At 39.4% G+C, this 21041-nt stretch overlaps 1 protein-coding gene across 3 annotated transcripts in view; it reads left to right on the top strand.

Moving 5' to 3' along the window:
• Positions 1–12519, top strand: part of TDRD15 (tudor domain containing 15) — a 36999-nt gene extending 24480 nt beyond the window's left edge. Inside the window, exons 1-3 of one of the 3 annotated variants that reach the window (XM_042446009.1) lie at positions 234–559; positions 3410–9594; positions 10763–12519. In XM_042446009.1, the coding sequence (XP_042301943.1) occupies positions 496–559; positions 3410–9582 (6237 nt within the window). In that variant the 5' untranslated portion in view covers positions 234–495 and the 3' untranslated portion in view covers positions 9583–9594; positions 10763–12519. Of the gene's footprint in view, positions 1–233; positions 560–3409; positions 9595–10762 lie in introns of those variants that run through there. The other 2 variants (XM_042446010.1, XM_042446011.1) reach the window with 2 other exon arrangements.
• The last annotated feature ends 8522 nt before the right edge of the window (positions 12520–21041 follow it).

Consider the following 21041-nt stretch of genomic DNA (forward strand, 5'->3'; position numbering starts at 1 on the left):
TATAGTATAGTATAGTATAGTATAGTACAGTATAGACCACTGTAAATGGCTCAATGCTATGGAATTCTGAGACTTTTAAAAAGCTTCCTGTGTGAGCCATTGAGCCTTCTCTGTCAGAGAGCCCTGGTACCACAACAAACTACAAATCCCAGGGTCCCACAGCATGGATCCAGCTTGGCAGTTAAAGTGGGGTTGTTATTTCCTGCAGTGTGGATGGATGCAGTCCTAGCAACAACAACCAAACCCCTTCCTCCTGCTGCTGAGAGAAAAAGGAAAGCAGCAAAGAGAACCTGGGAGGACTTAGGGGAGGAATGTCCCCCTCCCACAACACAAATGAAACGATGAAAGAGGCCTTGAGGTTCTTAAAATGTCTGAGGGGGAGGAGGAAGGGAAGGCCCTCCCAGGGCTGAAGGAGATAAAGGCAACAGCAGCAGCAGCAGCAGCCATCCCCCAAAGAGATTGCTGCTGCAGTGCTTCCTTTCCCAGGCGCCCAGGATGGCTGAGGAGGAGGAGTGCAAGAAGAAAGGAGGCAGCAGCAGGAACAGGCGCCATCCCAGAAGTAAGGGCCTGGGAGGGAGGCATGTGGTGGCTGCTCTTGTTGCCATTGCTGCTGCTGCTGCTACTACTGCTGTTGCTTCTATTCTTGTTGTGTTGCTTTCCGATTTATGGCCACCCTATCATTGGGTTTTCTTGGCAAGGTTTATTCAGAAGGAGGGTACAGAGACCACTGTGCCATTGCCTTCCCCTTGAAGAGGTTGAGAGAGTGTGACTTGGAGCAGGGAGTGGAACCCTGGGCTGGTCCCAAGTGTCCTAACCCAACCCTCAAGCCACTCACACCACTGTGGTTTGCTCCTGTGAGTCCTCTGAGGCTGAGAGAGTGTGACTTGGCTAAACATCTGAGTATGGATTCCAACTCTGGTCTCCAAAGTGTCCTAACCTCAAGCCACTCCACTATGGTTTGCTCCTTTGAGTCCTCTTAGGCTGAGAGCGTGTGACTTGGTCCAACTTGATTCTGTGAGCCCTTTTAGGCTGAAAGAGTGTGACTTGGGAGCAGGAATTCGAACCCTGGGCTCCAGGTGTCCTGATCCAACTCTCAAGCCATTCCACTATGGTTTGATTCTGTGAGTCCTCTTAGGCTGAGAGAGTGTGACTTGGTCTGAGGAGGGATTTGATCCTGGTCTCCCAAGTGTCATAACCTAACCCTCAAGCCACTCCACTATACTGACTCTCTTTAGCATTTACTCTCACTCATAATTTTCATTGGTATGGTGCATGCAGTGCCATCCCAGTAGAGGCACTTTTTTTTTGGAACTGAGGTGTTCCTTGCCAAAAGCATGAAATCCAAAGGGTAAGTGTATTGTGCCCTGCATATTATGGTAATCTGTGAAGAGTGAATAATGTTGGAGGCTGAGAGAGTGTGACTTACCTAAGGTCACCCAGTAGGTTTCATGGCTGAGTAGGGATTCGAACCCTGGTCTCCAGAGTTGTAATCCAACATTCAAACCACTACATCATGCAGGCTCTTGGAGCCAAATGGTCCTCCTTTTTCTGGAGTGGTGCCTTCTCTGCAAACACACCTTTTCCTTTCCTTTCCACCAAGTAACTTCTCTCCCAGTTTCTGGCCCTTTCCAAAGCTGGCTTCCCCACCACACACACACACACACACTTTTTCCTTGAATGTCCTGCATTTTGTGGTGCTTTGTCTTTTGCGGTTAGGATATTTGGTCACCCGTCCTTAGTGTGTCTACTCAGAAAAAAAACACCAGGGGCTGAGAGTGTGTTACTCTCCCAAGATCTCCCAATGAGTTTCCTTTTTTCTTTTAAATATTTCTATTAAAATAATCAAACACAGAAATATTGACACATAAATACACACTAATTTTCTATGGCCTGTTACAGACTGCCAAAATAAAGCTGCTTTGGGTGTCTTTGGAGGTATGCTATTTAAATGATACATGGGTCCTAAGAGTCCAGAGGTCGCGCCAAAGCCATACTCCATTCCTAAGCACTGGAGTGCAGCTTTGGTGCAGCTTCCAGATTCTTAGGATGCATGCATCATTTAAACAGCATACCTTCAAAGAGACCCCAAAGCAGCTTTATTTTGGCAGTCTGGAACAGGCCTATATGTAAAAAAACAACATACAAGGAAAAACCACATATGACTCACAACAAACAAAGTTGAAAAAGCAAAACGAAATTGTACTACACACTGAATGGAAGCAACAGCTTCCAGCATACCTGACTGTGCTTCTTTTATATTACTTATCTAACTTTAGTTTATTCCAGAGTTAATATTATGATGATGATTATTATGTTGTTTAAAACCTACTATCATAGTGCAATTAAAAGTCCTCGCCCAGGACCTAAGAAAAATATAAAACATTCCTTTTTCATAAAACTTGAAAAAACCATAACAGAACCCTCTTATATTTCATGTATTTGTCAACTTATCAATTTCTACTAAGGCTGCATATGCACTGCAGATGAAATTCAGTTTGACACTGCTTTAACTGCCATGGCTCAATGCTATGGAATTTTGGGATTTTTAGTTTAGCCTTCTCTGTCACAGAGTTCTGATGCCACAACAAACTGCAAATCCCAGGATTTCATCGTACTGATCCATGGCAGTTAAAGCAGTGCCCAAACTAGATTATTTCTGCAGTGTGGATGCAGCCAAGGTCATACCATTTGAACAACCAATCTTCTCATCTCAGGACTGTTGACTCTTTCCATCTTTGTGCATAGGTCATTAGTGGGTTTCCATGGTCAAGCTGGAGAAACCAACCTAATCATAGCAGAGGCATGGCAGGGGGTTAGACTGGATGGCCCTTGTGGTCTCTTCCAACTCTATGATTCTATGATTGTCCAACATATGAGCCATTACAACACTCTTGCTCTCACTTGTGTGTGGGGATAAATATGCAAAATTTGGTGACTTCGTTTTGCTCCTCCCTTACATTCTTCATCCTATTCTTTGAGGTTTATTGTGCTTTTTCCTGTCATGCAATATGGGGTGGTTCAGCAGGGATTTTCCCATGTGTGCTATATGAAGGAATGCAATCTTTAATTTTTTTTATCATCAGAAGTGGTAAAGAAAAGTCTTCTAGATTTTCTGACTTTCCCCCCACTCCCACCATCGCAGCAGGAAAACATTCAAAATGATTCTTGAGCTATTCAGAACCCATAGAACAGCTTGTCCAATATAGACAAGACTCACTAGAGATCTTATAGGACAGGAAGGAAAGATTTTGCTGGGTATCTTAAAATTAATATGAGTCTGTGGAAGAGCTGTTACTGCTATTCAGAGTGGACAGATCTGAGCTACATGGTGAAATGATCTGACTCTGTGTAATTGGCATCTTGACTTTTTAAAAACATTATTGCTTATGTTACATTTTGTTTTTTCCAGGTGGGATGGATTCGTCTTTATTAACAAGGTTTCTAGAAGTACACTTGAAGCTGACTGACATATACTACCATCCAAAAGAAATTCTTGTGAAATTTCAAGGCCAGTATTACACAGAATGTGAGTTTGACTACCACATACTACAGAGTGAAATACAGCAGGTGTCAAAGGTAAGAGAGAGCCTTGGCGATGGTGAAGTTTGTTTAGTAGAAGATCCAGATTGTGGAGAATGGTACAGGGGAAGAATAGTACAAAAGAAGAACCAAAGCTATGAAGTATTTCTTATAGACAGTGGAAAAGTATTGACAGTTCATGAAACTCACATTGCTTCTGCCACTGATGAGCTGTTCCAACTGCCTCCAAAGATGGTTTTTGGTATTTTTGCAAATATTCTACCAGTGGATGAAAAATGGACTCTAAAAGCTTTGAATTACTTTTCAGCCTTAAGGAACTTGCAGATTAAAGGCCAAATACAAGCCATTCTACCACATCAAACATTTCTCCTTGATGTGCCGAAAATAACTAGCGATTTGGTTGACTTGAAATTGGGAAAACTTGTTGACGGAGATACATTCTGTCTAATTGTAGAAATGTTGACTAAATTTCCAAAAGAGTCTCTTTGTAAACAAATGCCAGATCTATTGCAGCAGAAATACACAAGGTCAGACTCTGTATTATTCAGTGCTGGAACGGAACCAGAACAAATTCTGAAAAACCTTCAGCCACCCTTACCTGTTGGTAAGGTAGAGAAAGTGAAAATATCTGTGGCAGTCAGTCCGAGTAAATTTTACTGCCAGTTGCTAAGACAGGAGATGGATCTGGATATGTTGACGGCACACATGTCCTCCCTTTATGAAACTATGAGTGGAGAAAATATTCTGTCCTTTGAGAATCTTGGAGTTCTTTGTGCAGCAAAACGGAAAAATGGTCAGTGGCACAGAGGAGTGATTCAGCAGCTGCTTTCTGATAACAAAGTGAAGGTTTGGTTTATGGATTTTGGCGGTTGCGAAGTTGTGCCTTCCAGTTATGTTTTGAAGCTTCAACCAGAATTCATTTCAGTGCCTGGGTTTTCATTTGCTTGTGCACTATCATGTCTTAATGATGAGGAGGAAACTGTAAGACAAAAGCAACTAGAAATATTTAAGGAGGCCCTGTTAAGACAAAGCACGGTTTCTGTCCAGATTGATCTTTTCTGTGCTGATGAATACGTGTATTATGTTACATTGCACAAATATTCTGCAGAAAATACTGAACATCTCCCTCAAGGAAATAATGTGGTTCCACAGTGCTGTCCTTCCTTTAACAAGGAAGTTTCTTGTACATTGGGGGACACGACCTCTGGTGCAAGTCTTACACTTTCTGAATGTAATTATAGAGATACTCTACAATCAGAACATTCTTCAGATAAAAAGGACTCTCCTTCAATGTGCTGCCCTTTAAAAATGCCTTGCCAAACAGCAGAAATGAAAATAGATTCTATCTGTCTTGCTGTTACAGTGTATATCTTGAATCCATCAAACTTCTGGGTTCAAACTAAAGATTATCTAGATAAGTTTGAAGATTTGATGGAAAAAATAGCAGGTGTATATGATATAGCTGAAACTGATAATATTTTAGAAAATCCAGAACCTGGAAAGCTGTGTTGTGCCCTATATGGCAAAGATAAGAATTTCTACAGAGCTGTTATAATGAAAGTGGAAGGCAGTACTGCTACTGTTAGCTTTTTGGATTTTGGGAATACTGCAATAGTGTCTCTTTTTGACGTGAGAATTTTGCTTCCTGAATTTCTAGAATTACCAGCCTTAGCCATATATTGTTCACTTGCTAATGCACATTCAATTCAGGATGAATGGATTAAGAAAGAAACTGACTTTTTTAAAACAATTGTGGAAGGCAAACTACTCATAATCCATCCCATTGCAAAAAAGAAAGATGTGTACATTGTCAATGTACAGTGTATGAATGGCACAGAGCAAGGTGATGTTCTCAAGCTTATGATTCAGGCTGGATATGCAGAATATTGGGAAGTAAAGAAAGATCCACTTCCCGAAGTTACCACAGATTCTCAAGAAGATTGCTCAAAACTTGAATGTAAAAGGGCAAAAATTAAATCTCATACTCAGAAGAATAAAATTGTGAGCTTTAACTGTGCTGGTCAGAATAAGAAATTACTGAATATTTGTCCTCCTGTGAAAAAACCTGGCTTTGCTTCCATACAATGGGAAAGCTTACTTTCCAAAAAATATAGAAAAGCCTTTGGGGAAACTAAGAACCAGAAACCTTATAAAGAGTACACATTTAAACCAGGAACTATACTTGATGTGTTATGTTGTCACAGTATTTCACTAGGTCACTTTTCATGTCAGATGCAGAATAAACTAATGGAGCTAAACAACTTGATGGAGCAAATTCAACTTCATTACAACACGCACACAAACCCATATGAGAATGGGCAGGTTGCCTGTGTTGTCAAACATTCTAAGGATGGAAAGTGGTACAGAGCTGCAGTACTGGAACGGCTTTCCAGAACTGAAGTTGATGTATTATTTGTGGACTATGGCAACTGCGAAAGAGTTTTGCTGAAAGATCTTCAAGCTATTCTCCCAGATTTTCTGACACTGGAAAGTCAAGTATTCAGATGTTGTCTTTTCAAACTTACTGAATCCTTAATATTTGACCCATGTAATTGGACTGAAGAGGCATATAGTGATTTCCAGGATTTTCTCTCATCTTCCCATGGGAAACTGACTTGTACAATCTTTGCCCTAATTGTTAAGGGTCCCAATTCTCTCTATAATGTGGTTGACCTGCGGAGTCCGTTTGGTAGTTTACATCAGTTTCTCCTAGAACGTGGTCATGCACAGTTTGGCTCTTTTGAATTTTCAAGATCCATTACGCCATCATTCTCGCTGTACAGTTTTTACTATTCATCTTTTAATATAAAAATTGGAAATGAAGAGAAGGTTTGTGTAACTCATATATACAGCGCTAAAAAATTCTATTGCCAGCTAAATAGAAATGCAAAGGATATAGACACGCTGTTGAAAAAGATTGCAGAGATTAGTCAAATGACAAATGGTATAGACCAAATAAAGACTAACAGATTATGCTTAGCCCAATATTTTGAAGATGGCCTCTTCTACAGAGCTTTAGCATTTCCCAGCGAATCATCGGATTACTGCCAAGTAAACTTTGTGGACTTTGGGAATAAACAGTTGGTAGCAAAAAATAAATTGATTCCTATTCCAGATCATGCTTCAGAATTATTCTTCACCCCTATGCAAGCCATCAAATGTTATCTGGCAGATTTTAAAGATGCTGAAATCCCTGTTGAAATAAATAAATGGTTTGAAACAAATTACTTGGGGAAAGATCTGAAAGCAGTGATAGTAGCTAAAGAATCGGATGGGCAGCTTGGTGTGGAATTGTATGATAACAATCTACAAATAAATAGGAAGATCAGAGAATTATTAAAACAAAGTAAATGTAACAAGGACCCAGAAATTATAGACAGAAGTAGAGAAGAGTCTGATAGAAAGAAGGAAATGGTATCCAAAGTGAAGTTTGATGCAGATAAAACAGAAGTAAAAAAAAAAGTGGTTAGATGGAATAATGGAATAGGAAACAAACCAAATCTTGGCAAGTTAAATGCTGAGTGTGGAAAAGGAACCTTTGATCTTAAGAAACAGCATGTAAAGCTCCCAACAGAAAATACAGGAATGTTGGTGCAAAGTGTTGACCACCCTAGTCAAGATGTGCTTGAAAATAAGATGACTGAATCACATTTGAGGAAATTAAGCCCTTTTGAACAAGAAAGGAATGGTACTAGTAGGAAAAAATATACCAGTCTTAAGCAACATAATATTCAGCCAAATACCAAAATTTTGGGTTACATTTCCTGGGTAACTAGCCCGTCAAGTTTCTATATTCATTGTGCAGAGGATGAGGATACAATTGTGCAACTTGCTGAGAAACTGAACGCAGGTGTGCTGGCTTTCAAGCCAGAGACACATGTTGAACTTGAGGAAGGGGATGTTGTTTTAGCAGAGTATGAACTTGATTATTGCATATATAGAGCTGTTGTTAAAGAAATTAAATCAGAAGGGTATTTTGAAATAGAATTTATTGATTATGGTAATACAACAATAGTGAGTGCATCAAAAATCTTCAAGATGGAAAAGGATTTCTTAAATTTCCCAAGACTTAGCATACACTGTTTTCTTAGCAAAGCAAAGTGTGCTTTTCCATATAAAGACTGGAGTAGTGATGTTGCTGCCTACTTTGTCACTAAAGTAAAAGATCAGCTACTCACGTTTGAATTTTTACAACAGCATGGTCAACAGTGGGAGATTGATATATTATTTAATGGAGTGTCTATAATAAGTGAGTTGATGCAGAGAGAAATCAGTAAAGGTTTACCGAAAAAACTTGTGTCAAATCTTGATCACATCACAAAACAGCTTTTAATAGCAGATGCAGATTTTTGCAATCATTATCAAACTAAAAAACCAGAAAGCAAAAATATGTGGGAAGGTCTGCCTAAGGTTGCCTACCAAAAAATAAAACCTGGACAGAGAGAAATAGGTGAAATAGGTCATGTTTCCAGAAATGGTGATTTCTTTGTGAAATTGAATAAGGATGCCCAAATGCTGCTTGATTTAAATGTGATGGCTGCTGAAGAAGCTGAAAAGAACTCCTTCCCTGCAGTGGAAAATATTAAAGAAGGGTTGGAATGCCTGACAAAATCTCAGACAACCTTGAAATGGTATCGCTCTGAAATTATAAGGAAATATGCAGATGAGGAGTATATGTTGGTATTTTTCATGGATTTGGGGAAATTTGAAGTAGTATCAATTCATGATGTGCGGACTCTGGGTGGCAAGATCCGAAGTATTCCCAGGAAAGCAGTGCCTTGCAAATGGGTTTGGATTGGAAATCTAGGCAATCTGTCTTTTCAGAATGTGGTAACAGTTATAAAACACCATGTCATAAAGTTCCTGTTCCTCAGATACCTGGAATCTATTTCTGTTTGGGAAGTAGACATTTTAATAGACGAGAGTCTCCTTTTGGAATATTGGAATCGCCTCATTTTCATTAGATCTTTAACTAATATATCAGGAAATATATTAATGGATAAAACAGTGCCAGAGTTATCATTCAGACCTAACTCAGTTTTATGGACATCATTCCAGACCGATAGGAAGTATGCTGGATTTGTCACATCGGTCACTGACCCTTCAGATTTCTGTATCCAGTTAGAAGATTCATTTAAAGCTCTGAAAGCATTGTTTATGCTACTGTCTGACCTTCCTGAAAATCTGCCATCTGTGCCACAGAACTTCATTGTTCCTGGTGCCTGTTGCTTATTAAAGACTGAGGATAATGAAAAGTGGAACAGAGTTGAAGTTTCTGAAGTCTTAAGAGTTTCCAGTATGTTAATACTTACTTTTATTGATGATGGGTTATCAGCTTCCTTTCCTATCTCTGATATCCACAAATTGAAAGTTATCCCAGAAGACCTTGTCAAATGCCCACGATTAACTTACCCTTCTTGTTTGTTTAGAGTGTCACCTGCTGACGGGAATCAGTGGAATGATGAAGCAAAACTTAAAGTTCAACAATTTTTTGGAAGACAAGGTCTCACATTCCGATTTAGACAGAACCGCCATGGACTGAAACTAGAGGTAGATGTTTTCTGTGAGCAGAAGAATGCAGCAGACATGTTGGTTGCTGCAGGTTGTGCAGTGTATACTAAAACTACAGCATCCTTTGGTTCAATTAATTGTGCAAACACTGGTTTGTTGAACTCACAAAATCTTTGTGAGCCATCTCAGATGTGCAATCAAAAGAACTCTGATGCCATAATTGTGTTGTCAGATAGGGAGGAAGATCCACAAAAAACAGGTTTGCATTTCAGATGTGGCAAAATTTCAAGACAGAATCACACCAAAAAATTATGTTCTAAGAAAAAAGCTTGGAAGGCATTGATATGCAGTAGCAGAAGAAATAACGAAAGTCGTCTTAACCTATTTAACCAAGCTGGTGACAGAAAAGTCAAACAAACTCACTCTACAGGTCTCCTGTCAAAAGCAACACACAAGATCCCTGCTGTTTCGGAACTGACTGCCAAGATTGATGGGATGCAGGTTCATGAAGAGAGTCAAGCACATGAATAGTTCATGGGAGAGGTTAGTTTCAAATGATTCCTTAAATAGTTTTTATTCATTTGTATGGAGAAAATAATTATTTTAGGTCCAGTTTTGAATCCAGATAAGGCTGGAATGTAAAGAATTTTACTGCTGAGAGGCCTGGATTGACTAAATAGCTGCCTTAACCACTAGAGTAGGGGCAGTGCAGGGTGACACAACATGCCAGTTGGCATACTGATATGTGGATTGTGCCAGGTCCCTACAAGAAAGCTAGGAAAGTGTGTGTGTATGTTAAAAAAAAGAGAGAGAGAGAATTTAAAGCCAGCATAGATGGGTAAGTATAACTGAACCCAACATGCACACTTGATTTTCTTGAAAATATTTCTAATATTTTTGACAAGTCCTCCCAGGACTTACTTTAAACAATGTAGGCTAGGGATGGGCCGAAGGTAGATTAGAATTTAGTTTGGTAAGATATCTTTCGAATTTGTAATACCAGAGATTTATTACCTGCAATTAAAAGATTTGGGGAAATCCAAGAGTGGACTTCTGTGTTGAAGGACTGAGCTCAGTTCTCTTTTGAACTGTGAATGACTTTCTGGGTTCAGAGGAAGCTTTTTAATTCTGAGAGTATCCACCCAGTTCTAGTTGGTGAATCTCGTAAAGAAAAACAACCCCAAAACCAAAGCCTGCCCCTAGGAGGAAAACAGCTTTTTCAACCTGTGGCTTGGGGAAAAACATTAATTCAGAAGTATTGAGCTTGTCTCCTTAACTTTCACGCATGCTATTTTTAAAATCTCTCTTTTCCACTTTGTAACAATTTAACCATGAGTCCACCAACAGGTCTCCTGCCACCATGATTAGTTTGACCACAGTAATCTAGTCATTTGGATATGACTCCACACATTTCCAATAAAGTCCAGTTAAAGCTTCATGCATTTCTAGAAGTTCTTACACACGGACACTACCTTAGAAACTAAGCATAAACAATTTCAGATACATTTAAGAATGAAAAACAAAACAGCAACACTTTGTTTAGAAACATGCTAAGATCCTAGGTAAAGCATATTCAAAAATTAGTTCCTAATATTTACAGAAGCCATGTTTATGTATTCTGATTCCCCCCCCCACCAAAAAAAATAAACCCAAGTAAATAAATGCAGTTTATGCTTTTGTTTATATGTTCTTAATCTGATTTCTTTTTCAGGTAAAAACCTGATAAAATGAATCTCTACACTTGGATACAAGTAATAAATTTGGACACTAGTCAATTGCTCAAGGCCTCTGCAGAAAAATACAGACCATAGGTTAACATTTTAAATTGCCAGTGTTTGCGATGGAATTATTCTACCATACTCTTACAATTCTAAAACAAACATCCATGAACTTGAAAATTTGCAACAGCCTTTAGTGTTCATACAGTTTTGGCACAACTGTATTTGTTTCTTCCAGGCAATTGTGCTTTTTATCAGTTCTTTGTATCTTGATTTGTTTTTGAAATAATAATGAAAAGAATTGTGTTTATTATCTCAGTCTTCTTGCAACATTGGTATCCTTGTGGACCAAGGCCTAATCTTTTTTTTTTAAACACCACTTTTTTCTGTATTGCTGAAACCATTAGTAAAGTCTAACAATGTTTTGTAATTTTGTTTGTGGTTTCAAAAAAAAGTAACTATGTATCAACTAGTTTCTGAAACACTGCAGTAAAATTTATTCTGTGGATGGATCCACGTATTAAACTATAGCAGACTGTTCAGCTGAAATTACTTACACAACAGGCTATATAAGGAATGCAGACTCGTGAGAAGCAGCAACTTGTTGTGCATTTGATCCCTGAGTTTTGTGGATTTCAGCTTTAAGCACACTTGTAGTATGCTTTAAGTACACTTCTGCTTTAAACGCACAGTGCCAAGCCTGCCAAAGCCTCTTCGTGTAATGCTTTTACTATCCGAAAGAAATTGATCTGGCACAGATCTAATAGAATGTCAAAATCTTTTGACTCCAGCAAAACATATTGGCAAGTATCTTTATTATTATAAAATGCAGGTCAGTATTCCCTGTGAATTCTCACACGTTCTGGCAATTCCAATGGTATATTTGAACGATCCCCTACTCAGTTTCACATGACTGAGAATACTCACGTATTAACTGAGTTCATTTATTGAAGTCTGGCTACAGATATTAATATGTGCTAAGGATATGTATATATCAGGATACATACCAATAAGAAATTGGTATTATTGACAATGATTTGAAGGCACATAACAACAACATAATGTTTTGTTTACCAGAAGGAAGTATCTAAATTGTGCAGCATATTTTATTATATACAGTATGTGCTATATAGAGTGTATATATTTATTTGGTTCTAAAGGAACTCAGCACTAAATGTTGATAAATAATTTTTATCTGCTCACAGGAACTGTAATTTTGTAGTTTTAGACATGCATTTATTTGCTTGCACTTTGCTTTTATTTGTGTGAGGAGCTGCATTTGAAAGGGGAAGCTCCACTTAAGGCTTGATAGATTTCTCTTTAAAATCCACTCCTTCCCAACTCATTATAGCTGTTTCACAGAAGTGGTTTAAACAGTGCCTCCAAATGATGAAAGGAACTGTTGCATCTGAATACTGTGGTCCATCTGTAGAGCTGATGCATCCTCTTTCACTGAGGGGTTCTTCTAACACCAGAGAAGAATATGCTTCTTTGTTCAGACAATCCATATGAAGCCAAACTATGTACTTACACAATCTCATGATACGACTTCAGAAATTCTGATGTTAACTGGATGTTAATAAAGAACTTGTTTATTAGGACATTAATTAACTTATGAGGGAACTAGCACATAGTATTAAAATATTTATGTTCAGTCTTTATGTAAATAGAGTGTGCTGCTGTGTTTAAGTAAAAACATCCTCTGATTTCAGTGATCTGAGCTTCTTAATGCAGTAGCAATAAAGCTAGAATAAACATTAAGGTTGTCTTTTGGTTTTCATTATATCACCGTCTCTCCACTTCTTCAAAGCTTTTAGAAATAAATACATTAAAATAAATGTGCAGAAATCAAGAAACATGATGTTATAACCTCAGTGAGATATTAAGGAGTCAGTGTGTGTGTGTGTATTTTTCTGTGTCTGTATGTGTTTTCCTTTCATATGGTCCAGAATATAGAATAAGCAACTATAGATACGTTTGTTGTTGCAATTGTTGGTGCCATTTCAGCACTAAAAACAGAATGCTGTTGGTCATGCCTGTTTCGCCAGTGATGCGTATTGCATTGCTGTATGAATCTCTGTGGAAATTCAAGGACCAACAGCCATTGTGTGTCTGCACTAGATAGGATAAAGTGCAAGGCATGTTTATAAAAACAATTTGCATCCCATTTTGTCTTTACAAAAGTGGGTCACAAAATAAAAATAAAGCATTCCCAGGATCAGCAAATACAAAACTGCAGCAGGAAACAAGACAGTAACATTTCCTTCCAAACAAACCAAAGCACATAGCAGTAAACTGCAGTTGCGTAGTCCAGAGATTAACAGAAATGACACGAGTGTTAGCTAAAGGTTTTTTGAAGGTCATCTTTTGATTCTCTGAAGAAGACATTCTGTAGAGGTAGTACATCTAACAAAAAGCTATTGCTCCTGATTCCCATTGACTTTAATTTGGCAGAAGCATGGGAAGCAAAGCCTCAGCTATTGAATCAAGTGTACTTGGAGCAGATGTGGAACATCCTTTATAAGACCCATTAGAAAACAATGCCAGAATATGTATTGGCTTTGGCACATAAGTTTTAAGAGCATAGATTGGGGATAGTAAATTCTTAAATTAGGGAATAGTTCCTTGCTCACATGTACAGAAGACCCTTAATGGCTTCCTGCATTTACAGGGGAAGGAACTGGGGTGCTAAGATACGGAATGTATTCTTTTCTGAGATAGAAATGGAAAGGGTTCTTCCTTTCACTGCTTGGATCTGGTTTGCTTCAGCTTGGGGTTTGACTGCATTGTATGTGGTTGGGCTAAGCATGCACTCTCTTTTAAAATGGCTGCTTCTGAAGAATGAATGGTTATCCCAAACCTTTTTTTTTTTTTAATTATTAGAATGGGTGGTGGGAATTTATTATTTCTAGTTTTGGTTTTTTTAGTTTCAGTTTTTTTATTTTGGTTTTGTTATTGTTTTGAAAATGCAGTGTATAGTGGACCCTTAGTATCTGCTGGGGTTTGGCTCCAGGACTACCCATGTATAACAAAATGTGAAGGTGCTCACATCCTGTTAAATACAGTGGAGTAATAAAATGGTATTCCTTGTATAATCCAGCCACCAGCACTATAGCTGTGTGAGTTTATTGGAACGGATGGAAGTAGTTGTTACCTACAAAGCCTTCTTCTATGCCTGACTTGCTTAACTTCATTCACTGTAGGGTTGCTCTTTTGCAGAAGATTCTTCCCAGCTTGCTTTTCTAGAGATTGAGTCTTTAAATGTGAAGTAAGGCAGTTACAGCCTTAGAGGAACTAATTTGAACTACCCACTGCTAATACAATCTTTCTTCTATATAGCAGGTACTTTTTCTTTATAAACTGCTATGATTGATTCTCCATTTTTTTTACTAGTGGGTACATTGTATATATGAGATAATCCCAGCAAGAGTCTTTATATGTGCAGATGAAGCAAGACCAATTCAACCTCCTCATGGTAACAGTCTTTCCCCAAATGAAATTTTCCTTCAGTTCTCAAATTCCTAGCATTACAGAGGGTGAGACATTGAAAATGGTTTTCACTTAGAATTCCTGGTCACTTTTCCTTTTCTTTGGGTGGCTAGGGGTGTAGCCACACTGCAGAATAAAAGCAGTTTGACACCAATTTAAGTGCTGTGACTTATCCTACAGAATTGTGGCATTCAGCCTGGTCTGTCAGAGAGATCTGATACTTCACCAAACTACAAATCCTAGGATTCTGTAGAATAAATCACAGCAGCTAAAGTGGTGTCAAACTAGTTCTGCAGTGTAGTTATACCCTATACTGTATTTTAAGTGCTCAACAAAAGTTTGAACATACTGAAATGCTTGAAATTTGGGGATGGAAAGAACTTCGTTGAGGAAGCAGAATTCTTATTTTTAGGGGGCAGACAATGCTTTCAATCTCTCTAGCCGCCCTGTAACTACACTCCTGCTGCTTAGTGTTGTAAGGATTTGGGCCATATTTCTGGAGGGAAAGAGCACTGAAAGAGTATCAGCTGAAAGGACTGCAACATGCCACTTTATCCTGATTAAAGTGGGGTTGTAAACTGCCTCATGCATCTATTAAGTTAAAAGCTGGAGATTTAGGGAGTCATCAACCAAACTTCTGGGAAGGTGGTATTGAAGGGGTTTGCAGCTGAGGAGGAGATGGCCAGCCACCCTCCATGAGGAAGAATCAAGACTATGGGCCCATAAGACAGGCCAAAATATAGCTGCTTTGGGTCACTTTGGAAGTATGCTGCTTAAATGATGCATGCATCCCAAGAGGCTAAAAGCTGTGCCAAAGCTGTGGTCCTGTCCTTAGGACTGGAATGTGGCTTTGGTGTGGCTTCTGGCCTCTTAGGATACATGCATAATTTAAACAGCATACCTCCAAAGTGACCTGAAGCAGCTATATTTTGGCCTGTCTGTACGGGCCCTGAGTCTTCTCGGTGGCTGCTCCCATCCTCTGAGATGCCCTTCTAAAGAGTATTTGTGAATCGCCTTGTGTCCCTTTATTTATTTAATTGCTATTTGTGAATCGCCTTGTGTCCCTTTATTTATTTAATTGCTATGCTACCTTTGCCCCAGAAAACTCTTTAAAAACTTATTACAATAAAACAAAACATTACATAAAAACAATATAAAATTATAAACATTAAAACCACAATAAAACATGATATCCACCCTGTATAGCAAAGACCCCATATAAAAAAGCCATCCCATGGTTACACATTAAATACTTGCCCACATAAGACTGTTTTTGCTTGCCGACGGAAGGCGGCATCCTGTGGAAGGGCATCTCAGAGGGAGGGAGCAGCCACCAAGAAGGCTCTTTCTCATGTCTTCACCAGGTGAGCCTGTGATGGTGGTGGGACCAAGTGAAAGTCTTCTGAAGATCTTAGGGCTCTAGCAGGCTCCTGTGAGGAGATAAAGTCTCTCAACTAATCCGGACCTAAGCAGTGTAGGACTTTATAGGTCATGACCAGCACTTTGAATTGTATCTAGAATGAACTGGTAGACAGTTTCAACAAGGGAGTTATGTGCTCCTTATAATTGCCCCTAGTCAGCATTCTCTCTGTGGTGTTTTACATGCGCTGAAGTTTCTGAACAGTTTCCAAAGGTAGCCCCAAGTAGAGTGCATTACAGTGTCCAAACAGGATGTAATCAAAACATATTTTGCCACAGCAGATTTGATGTCTCAAGGAATGGGTGCAGCTGGCACAGTAGTTTTCACTGTGAATGGACTCCTGGCCACTGCTGAAACCTGGGCATCCAGTTTCAGAGTTGAGTCCAGGAGCACACCATAAAATAGATGGAGTGGTGGTAACTTTCCCAGACTTGAAGTGGTGGAGCATATGGGGCAAAGGTTTGAAGCGAAAAGAAGGAAAGGGTGAGCCAATGCATCCGGGAGGGGAAACAAATTAATCTAGAACAAAGGAATGCATTGGGAATGCATGAATTACAGTGGTACCCCGGGATACGAATGCGCCGCCTTACGAAATTTCCGGGTTACGAAAAAAATCCAATTAAAAAAACTGTTCCGGGTTACGAAGGTTTTTTCGGGTTACGAAAAATTTTTTGGTGCTTTTTGGCGCTATTTCACACGAAATCGCGGCTTTTCCCCATTAGCGCCAATGGGTTTTTCGGCTTGCGAAGTATTCCGGGTTACGAAAGCGGCGGCGGAATGAATTAATTTCGTAACCCGGGGTACCACTGTATTAGAGCAACAAATGGCTACTGAGCAGCAGCAGAGATGTAGCAAAAACAAAAGGATATATTGTAAAGTCAGAGCAAATCATGTCAATAAGGCTTTATGGAAAACCTATAAATAGCACAATCCAAGCATATGTGCCAATGATAGAGGCAGAGGAAGAAATTGAGAGATTCTATGAAGGAGTCCAATCACATATGAAGAGAGAAATTCCAGAGGTGCAAGTGAAGTTCAGGAAAGGGGAGGCACTAGGGATCACATTGCAAACCTATGATGGCTACTGAAGCACACCAAGGAATTCTAAAACATCAGCATGAGCTTTATGGACTACATCAATGTCTTTAACACTCTTAAAGACAAGGGAGTACTACTACATAAGAAAGTCAACTATTTGAGATGTGGTACTGAAGATGCATGCCGAGGATACAGTGGACAGCCAAAGGGACAAACAGATGATCCTAGAATAGATCAAGCCTTGGCTTCCCTGGAAGCAAAATGATCAAAGTGGGGCAATCATACTTTGGCGACATCAAGGGAAGGCAAGACTCACCATAGAAGACAATAAAGGCTAGGGAAGGTAGAGGGAAGCAGAAGAAGACCACATGCCAGATGGAAAAAATTCAGTTTAGGAGATCACAGAGCTGAATTTACAGGACCTGAGCAGAGTAGTTGAGGACAGGGAGTCTTGGAGATGCCTTGTTCACAGGATCACCATGAGTCATGGTTGATTCAAGGTCAGTTGACAGCAAGACACACCCCCCTCCCATCTTTATGAGTGTATGCATTCATTGATGAAGCAAACTAAAGCTACATCTATTTCATGCTATTTTAATTGTTATAATTAAAACCCAGAGGATCTTTTATATTGTTTGGCCACTGTTGATCATGGTTCTTTTAAATAAAGCAGCTGTTCATGTAATGTGGTAGTTTGGAATCATGGGAGAGTTTCCTTCATGTCAGGATTTCATTATTTCCCAAAAAATATTATACATGTTTTAGAGCAGTAATTCCCAAAGTGGGGCGAGGGGGGGGCAGCAGGGGAGCACTGAGAGGAAAAGGGGGCAGCAGGGCTTTCAGTCAAAGTATTGGTGTACAAGAAAGACAAGGGGAACCAGTGGCCTTTAGGACTGTGGTAGGGATGAAGGTTGCATAAAACTTTTCAGGGTCCCTTAAAACCACCACACATCCACACTGGTTGCCTTGTGTGGTGGTGTTTCCCACTCTTCTCCTCTCCACATGAGCTCACTCCCTTAGCTGTATCTTTCTCTAGGAGTGGTGGTTGGGAAATTACTAGTACGGGCAGTTGGAGAGAAGTGGAGGCAAAAAAGGAGCTTCCATATTTGGGGCCCTGCTTAAGCTTTGTGAGTTTGGCCAGGATGTAGCTGGCAGGTCAGATTTGTACTGCAGTTTCATTGAACAGGCTGAGAGAAGAGGTAGCTGAAGAAACAATGTTTGTGGGGTGGGTGGGACACTTGAAGCTGTGTGGGGCAGTCATGATACTAGAGGAATATCTGGGGTCAATTGTTGGAAAGAGTCCTCAGTCCTGGAGCAGCTCCAGTAGTTAAAATCTGTCCCTTGCCCTGTCCTTGCCAGTTTCCAGTCCAGAGCATCTGGCCTCTGTAAACCCACCTACACACGCACCGGCTGCACCCCTCTTTGCACCAACATTGAGAGTCCTTCCTTGCGAGGGAGAAGCTTCTCCCTTTGCACCTAGTGACTGGGAGTTGCAACTGAGCAGTAACCAAGAGGCATTTTGCCTGAACTGGCCTTTGCCACAAGGCTGTAGTGTCACTACGATTGGGATCTCCTGGTGCAATAATTCATAGCATCACCCCCACCCCCACTGGCCCTCACCCCTACCAGACCAAAGAGAGTCATTAGTAACGTTTTTTGTACTAACGTTACACCTTAATCATTCCACATATCTCTGAATGTAATGCCAATAGTTGTGACCTAAACAACTCCTAAACTAGGGAGATTTTCACATGACATCATTATATTGTTCCTTTATTGTCCCAAAGTGTAGTGGAATCATCATAACAGATAAACGATTCCAAAAGATTTTCACAACTGTTTTGAAATCGTTTTGTAATTATTTATTGCTGAATTCTGATATATCAAAGTTTTAAGAACACTAGCAGCCTCATGTGAAAATCTTTTGGAATCGTCTATCTGTTATGATGATTCCACTACACTTTGGGACGATAAAGGAACGATATAATGATGTCGTGTGAAAATCTTCAATGTCTTTGTCATGCTAAAATGTGGAGTAAATATAAAATTTGGTTTATTTTATTCCTACGTTCAAAAATAAAGTATTTCACATGTTTTATCTCCACTGTGTGAGATTACATGACTTTTTGCACATTTTTGATAGTCTTTTAAATTTCAGAACTTTTTGAGAGAGAGAAATATCTGTTTGCATAAAGATAGTTTTTTCTCTCTCACTGACTTTGTGTGTGTGTGTGTGTGTTTTCTTCACAAATGAATTGTCTCAAAATGTCCTGAAATCTGAAAAATATCACAGAAAATCTTTTTGTTTGCTTGCTTTTTGATGAGGAAGACATTCTTTGTCACAGAAAATGTGAAAATTTGCTTGGGAGGCTGTGTCTTGTATGCATGGCCACCAGGTGGAGACTTTGTATCAATTTTCAAAAAGGGAGTGAGCAAAAAAAGAACCACTTTCAACAGAAAACAAGCATGAAAATATTTGGCATTTCTTGTAATGGAGAATTTATGCAGAAAAGATGTTCATATAGTTTCCATGTGTGTTCTGATTTATACATACGTGGGCGTTAAATATTCAAAAATGGCTAGCTTGTTTATTTGTTTTCCCCCCCTTCAGTGTACCATGACAGCATTTTCCCCCCAGGCAGTTAGTTGGTGGCACAGCAAATGTACATTGTTGACTCTTCTATTGTATGGAGATCCAGACTTCTCCTGCAAATTGGTGCTCCTGTAGAGGGATAATATGAATGTTCAGCAGTAAAACAGCAGTGTATTTTCAGCCATTTCACATAATACCTAACTCCTGGGATTTGGTCCAGCTGTGGATGGAATGGAGCAGCTTTTATATTAGCTGTTTAGACTGGAATGAACTTCACTTTATTCTTCTGTCCATTTATTTTTTTTATTTGATCCAGCTCCTCGAAATGAGACTCAACACAGCTCAGAGAAATGTTCAACAAAAGAAAGCTACAATTATAAAAGAAGGAGGGTAGGCTATTATAGCAAGTAAATTAAAAGTACAATTTTAAGCAGTGAAAAGCATGATTTAAAAACATATCATTAAGAGAAGTACAGCAGCCTGTGTTTAACTGGCCCTGTCTTCAACAATCAATCTATTGCTAGATGTCTGATTCTTCAAAAGGCTTTGACTACCAGCAGAACAACAGGGAGGAGGTTGGCCTAGTAGGGAATTGCAGCGCCTGAGTATGGCAAGAGACAGTCCTGGCTTCCTCTTCACATACACACACACACATTACATCACATTTGCTGTTTCTTACATTATAGTATACTTTCCCTGTTGTCTTTTTTATTTTATATAATTCCTAATGATGTTGTTGTCGAAAAGTGTAATTGCAATGTATACCTAATCTCTCAAGCCTCTACACCATGTTGGCCCCTCTACTTGGAGGCACACAATAACAACAACAACTCCTGATCGTTATGGCCTGACAAAGTATTCATTAAACATTTCATGTCTATTGTTCCATTAATTAGTTGCTTCCTCCTTGTCTTCATTTGTTACAGTAAATGGTGAACTTGCTGCTTTCTGTTCACTCATCATGGCTCCAGAATGCCTTTTTAAGTTGCATCCACACTGCAGAAATAATCCAGGTTGATACCACTTTAAGTGCTATGGCTCCATCCTATGGGTTTCTGGGATTTGTAGTTTGTTATGGCACCAGAGCTGTCTGACAGAGAAGGCTAAATGTCTCACAAAACTATAATTTCCATAATTTTTTATCACTGAGCCATGGCAGTTAAAGTGGTATTCGCTTCTCTATATCTTTAATCTCTCTCTCTTTCTCTCTACGGGTTCTTTCCCTTTGGTCTTTAAACATGCTTTAGTCTCTCCTATTCTGAAAAATCTTCTCTTGACTCCTCTTTGTCTAGCTATCATCCGATTTCTCTTCTTTCTTTTCTTTCTAAAGTTTTGGAACGGGTCGTTTATTCTTGCTGTCTTGAGTTTCTTGAAGCCAACTCCATTCTCGATCCTGTTCAGTCCGGTTTCCACCCACCGCATTCTACAGAGATGGGTATCATTAAGATCTCGGATGATCTTTTACAGGCCAAGGCTAATGGCCTTTACTCTGTTCTCATTCTTCTCGATTTGTCTGCGGCCTTTGACACCGTTGATCACAGACGTCCAGTTGATATACTTTCTGACCTTGGGATCTCAGACTCTGTTCTTGACTGGTTTAGATCTTATTTGTCAGATAGATCTTTTGCAGTGGTCACAGGTGGTCAGGCTTTGTCTTCTTTTCCGTTATCTGTTGGAGTTCCCCAGGGCTCATTTCTGGGTTCCCTTTTGTTTTCTCTCTACACATCATCCC

The sequence above is a fragment of the Sceloporus undulatus genome, chromosome 1 (assembly GCF_019175285.1).
Source record: "Sceloporus undulatus isolate JIND9_A2432 ecotype Alabama chromosome 1, SceUnd_v1.1, whole genome shotgun sequence".
Lineage (NCBI taxonomy): Eukaryota > Metazoa > Chordata > Lepidosauria > Squamata > Phrynosomatidae > Sceloporus > Sceloporus undulatus.